General features: G+C 36.6%; 1 protein-coding gene across 1 annotated transcript in view; it reads right to left on the reverse strand.

The window, feature by feature from the left end:
• Window positions 1-1,627: 1,627 nt before the first annotated feature.
• TNKS2 (tankyrase, TRF1-interacting ankyrin-related ADP-ribose polymerase 2) overlaps window positions 1,628-5,610 on the reverse strand; it is a 24,650-nt gene continuing 20,667 nt past the window's right edge. The window contains exons 24-26 of the mRNA XM_009888800.1: window positions 4,065-4,251; window positions 2,454-2,610; window positions 1,628-2,173 (exon numbers count right to left, since the gene is read on the reverse strand). Of these exons, the coding sequence (XP_009887102.1) occupies window positions 2,111-2,173; window positions 2,454-2,610; window positions 4,065-4,251 (407 nt within the window). The 3' untranslated portion in view covers window positions 1,628-2,110. The remainder of the gene's footprint in view (window positions 2,174-2,453; window positions 2,611-4,064; window positions 4,252-5,610) is intronic.

Below are 5,610 nucleotides of genomic sequence, written 5' to 3' on the forward strand. Positions count from 1 at the left end.
GTAAAGACACTTTAAGATGAGTAAAGCAGAACTAATTGCACAAGAGATTAAAAGTTCACCTCAATATTCAGTATTATCAAATCATTACAGCTTCCATCTTCAGAGTGCAAGGTATGTCATGCAAAAAAAACAGCTCAAAAAATCCCCAAACAGACAAAACCAACGTTGTGGTACCACTTAAAATGCTATCATACCACAATATTTTACAAGACATTAAGTGATCATTCATAGAGAATGAAGCATTTTAGCAATAACAAAAAAGTTTTAAACATACTTAACAGATTTTGCATGAACACCAATTCCAGCATTACTATACCTAAGGAACAGGCAACATGCTGGGAGAAAGTACCTAAAAATCAAAGCCTTTTTTATTCATAGCCAATGTTACTTTCTGCAAGAGTTATGCAATCTTATTATTCAGCTTCCCCACATAACCGGGTAAGGTTCAATACATTTTTACATAGAGCAGAATCACATAACCACCACATCAGCAAGACAATTTCATTATCTTGACCAGTTACTACATTTAAAACCATGGTATGATAACATGCCCTGCAAACAAATTGTCTTCTGGGACAGTGTCCTGTATGTAGAAATATAAAACAACTAAAATATACTCCTAACCACTTTAACCCCAAATGAACTATAATTTGTATTTACATATTTTTGAAATATGTAGGTAAAAACTGCAGATGGAAGAGAAGCAGAATGCGCAAGAGAGCTACGGTAGGGCTGACTGAACCGATCGGCGCATTCAGTAACCCCGAATGAGACTGGAACAGGGGGTCGTACCATTTGTACTCTTCCTCCACCCAAGGGCTCTTATCTGGGCTACCAACGGCAGCTGCTGCCACGGAAGAGCTGCTCATGCTGCTCGCCCAGCTGGCTGAGCACCGGGAGCAGAACCTTGCACCCCGACCAGTTCCACTCAGCCAAAAGCACTGCAGATAAACACACTTCTACGCACCTGCTTCAACTACAGCGTGAACGTTAACATGGAAGAAACACAGGTGATGACAGGATGGTTTTTAACGTTTCCACCTCGCAATACTCATATCCTGAGGGCACCAACAGGCAGATTAATTTACCAAAATAAGCGTACAAAAAAGGCCAAGTTGTTTGCCCTCGTATTAGGAATAAACTATTTAACTTCCCGGCTTAAATGTAAGCAAGAGGAACTCAAGAAAGACCTCCTTGAGGTTAATTTTCCAACTACATTCAAAGGAAATAATTTACTAAAACTATAACTTGCAAGGTCTATCAGCCTTGAAGTGAAGATACAGGTTAACTATACCTAAATAAAAATCTTCAGAAGACAATTTACAGAAATAAAATGCAACTCTAGGAAGCAGGTGGAAAAACACTTTAGTATTCGGCTGGAACATTCTATTTTCATAGCCCATCATTCTCAGGAATGTATATTTCATAAATAAAAAAAACACAGAACAAAAAATTTGCATATCCCATCTAAAATTGGATATTTCTAAACCTCTTCAGATAAAATTTGCTTTCTCCCTCACAAATAAGTGATAAACCCTGAAAAAAATTGGCTTTTCAAATCTATCATGCATGAAAAGACACAGATGAACAACCCAACATCTGGGAAAAAAACATTTTGTACAAGGTTGCAGTTCTAAAACACTTATATTACAAAGCAATGTAAATAAATACCAGGCTAGTACAAAAGCTCTTATTTACAGTTTTACAAATGAAAACATTTTCAGTGTAAATGCAGTGTTTTAAAGAACACAATATTAGTAAAATGAGTTCCTGTATAGAGCATTACAATTTCTGCTAAATTTCAATGCAGTACTGTATAAAACCATTGTCTCAAGTTAATTTTTGTTTATAATTTAGTACAGCCAAACCCCAGTTTACGCCTGGAATGGTATCTGTTAAAGTGCTGAAAAAGAGGACATTTCTGAAATTTTAGAAAAACATACTGTACATTATTAAAGCTTTATCAAGTCAAAAATGGTATATTTTGTTCACATTTGCTACCACACCACCTGCGGATGAAAGTTTTTCAACAACTTGTTGTAATGAACAGGATGGCAGCCATTGGTATCTTTCTGTCCAAAATCTGATGGTTTCCCACAAGTAATTTGTCTTAAGCTTCGGTGGCGACTTCAGGTTTCATAATCTGGTAAGTAATCAAGTATTCTGGATAAGCCTGAAAGAGTCACACACATTATTTATTATGATTTCATTTTCTGGATAAATTCAGAATGTTTGCAAGATGGGAAAAAATGCCAAAGAAAAAAAGGCAAAATGTCAAAGATAAAATGCCTGGAGCGTCCAGGAAGCATGGATCCTTTCACCTGCAAGCACTGCTGGAGTTTATTTTAATGCAAAAGAAAGTCCTAGCACCTTGAAAGTAAGGAAAAACCCCAACACATTACACACCTTTAAAATAAAAACGTCTGAAAAAAACAAAACAAAAAGCTGTTTACCTGCTCCCCTCTGTAAATGACATATTCTGCCAATGCCAATCCGTTTACACTGGGTCGCCCAGTAACTGAGTGATGTCCTGGGGGAGAATGAGCCATTTTCATAGCACTGAACTGCAGGAAAGACTTGCCCAGTGTTACACGGCAAAACAGCAGTTGCCTGTGTTAAAAGGGAAAAAGGATCGTGAATACAAAATGCTTGTGAAAAAAGCCAGAAAGACTGTCTTTGTAATTTGAAACTTTTACTTGAGGAGAACAGTGGAACTTTAAAGCCACTTTAGTCACTCCTTGTATTTCACAAAATTCTGAGGTTGTGTTTTGAAGTACAAAAGTTATGCTCCCCTTGGAAAAGCTCTTTAGTCTGAGGAAAGAGTTGGTAATAACATCAAAAAACGTTTATCTTAACTACTGTAAACAGCATGCTTAACAATGTACTCAAAGACTGTCACTACCTTTTCATGGGGGTTTTTTGTTTGGTTGGTTGGTTGGTTTTTATTTTTAAAGTTTTCTGAGGGTGCCCTCCATCACTCATACGAACAACATAATTCACATGTGTTCTAACACTAGATTTGTATCTGACAGCCAAATCAACATCAAGGCCAAGTGCAAACTCTAGGTCAATACAAAATACCTCATACTAGCATTTGGCAGTACGTCATGTTGTTTTCATTATAAAAAGACAGAACAAGGGTACTTATCTCTTTACATACATACTACTGCAATGGCAATGGAATCTCAGCATTTTTGTACATCAATGTTATGTACCATTTTGCTCAGCCAAGGCTTTTGCTTTTCTAACTCTTCACACATGACAAATTAAAAAAACCTTCTTATTCAAAACTGTAGCAAGCATTAAAAGACTCTGACATCCTCTATAACTCGAGAAGATTATTCTCTTTATTTGAGAGTGCCAGAAAAGGGTAAGCAATAAGAAAAGGGGCAGAGACTCAAGGAAGGAAACTGGAAGAATGACCTTATCCCTGTGATACCAATGCAAAACAGCACGCACACAAACACACAAAATATTCTCCTGGTTGAAATGATGGCCTCTACCACAATTAACTACATGAAGTAAGAGTAACTTCATTCTGAAGTGATGGTGTCAATAAGACATAATAGGTGTTCTGCAGAAAAATGGATATAAGAACTCAATTAGTGGTAGAAAGTCCACAAATCCACATTTGTATTTCAGTGTGTGAAACAGCAGTGATGTGGGGGCTGACTGTTACAAAGTACATCCTCCTCAAAGAAATACAGCATCTGAACATCACTGATTTTCTCCTCCCTCTGTAACAGGCAATGGGCTAAGCCCTCATATTGCTGCATCTTTCACACTAGCATCTAGTAGATCCTCTTCACTCTCTGGCTACCTAGGTCTGATTTTTACAGTAAGTTAAGGGCAAAGGTTTGGTTAAACGCACTGAAGATGGTCAGAGGTTCTTTAAGACTTAAATATCAAAGTTTTCTGAAAGACTTTATGAGGCCCAGCATACAGAGAATGCTGAGGTGGTTTGGTTACCAAGCAAATCTTTCTTCATAGAGAGAGACTCTGCTGACTTGATGGTCTGTAACACAATACATAAAGGCAAAATCAGATTCTTTTGAATGACTTACCTGTGGCAAACATAACAAGATCTATCTTTGTGAACTGGACATCCAGTGCCACCTCCAATTCCATACACGTATTGATTGCTTTTGGAAGAATTTTCAGCAAAATAAATCCCAGCTCCAAACATGCCGCCTATATAGGCATGTCTCTCATCAAAGCCCTTGTGAATGATTGCATTCACAAACGGGGAGCCTAAGAGAAAGGAAGTAAAATATCGAAAATACAAAAATCTGTATACTCTGTGTGTCACATTTCAGTCATCCATTCCCAACTTCTTTTTTGTACAGTTTTTCCTACACATACAAGGAAATCAATCTCCTGAAATTCTGACCTTAGATTTACACAGGCAGTTTGCTAGAGGTATTTTACAAGTGACAGTAGCTGGTAAGTGTACATTTTTAACAAAGATTTACAAAGGATAATATCTGAGACAACTCCTGCTGCAAGAGAAGGCTCTATGAATCTGCACTTCCTTTGGCAGAGCTTTATTCTAATCAAGATTCATTGAATGCATTGCTACACACATCCTGTCATCTTCCTAACACTAAGTAGATTGCATTTACATAGCAATAAATGTAAATCAATATTTATTTACTTGCAATGGTCATAAGATTTAGCCTTAAAGAATAATCTGGTCAAAATGGCTGGATTCTACATCTGAAGACACCTGACACCTATGAATTTTCACAAAAAGTGCAGGTTTTTTTAGTCAGGATTTTTATAACAGTATATATAAATATGAAAGCACCTTTAGAGAAAAGCTGTTCTAAGATAACATGGCATTTCAGTTACATTGAGAATTACAGTGAAAATACTCCAAAGCCTTATCCTCCAGCCTAAAGATGATAAAACCACACATGAAGCAGAAGAACATTCCAGGTGAGAATGAGAAAAACCTATGACAATTGTTTGTCACCTTCTGCAAATGGCATGTGGTTAAAGACATATGTTAATGCTTAAAAAAAATATATATATAAAGACTTAAAAAAAAAAACCCTCCAACACTCATAAGGCATTAAATTGCTTTGTTCCAGGGATAATTTTCTTATTATCTAACTAATTTAAAAGACTTTCCTTTAAAGACAGGTCATTCCATTAAGAGGCCACTTCCTCTTACAGGGGTACAGACCACAGTCAGAAGACAGGATTTAGATATCTACAAGTTTGGGCAAGCAGTTAATTATTGTGTTACTGCTGCTTTCAACAGTAATGCATTATGTTGGGAACTACGAAGCTTTCATTGTAAGGATATACGGTGAACTCGCTTAATTTGCTTGTCAGGACAAACTACGTATTTGTGCACAGGAGAGACATCAATTGGCTTTAATTTGCTAATTATAAGCTATCTTTTCTGGAATGATGAACAAGAACTAAATTATCAAATTATAAAAACAAGAAAGCAAAAAAATCCCACCTCAAAACAACCTATTGCAGAATAAAGTTTAACTTAATCATTTTGTTCCTACAGCTGATAAAACAGAATTAGCTTAACCAAGGAGAAGCCACACCTCTCAGTCTCTATTCATAATTGCTAAAATGTTTCCACTTTGC

The sequence above is a fragment of the Charadrius vociferus genome, unplaced genomic scaffold (genome assembly GCF_000708025.1).
Source record: "Charadrius vociferus isolate BGI_N301 unplaced genomic scaffold, ASM70802v2 scaffold436, whole genome shotgun sequence".
Lineage (NCBI taxonomy): Eukaryota > Metazoa > Chordata > Aves > Charadriiformes > Charadriidae > Charadrius > Charadrius vociferus.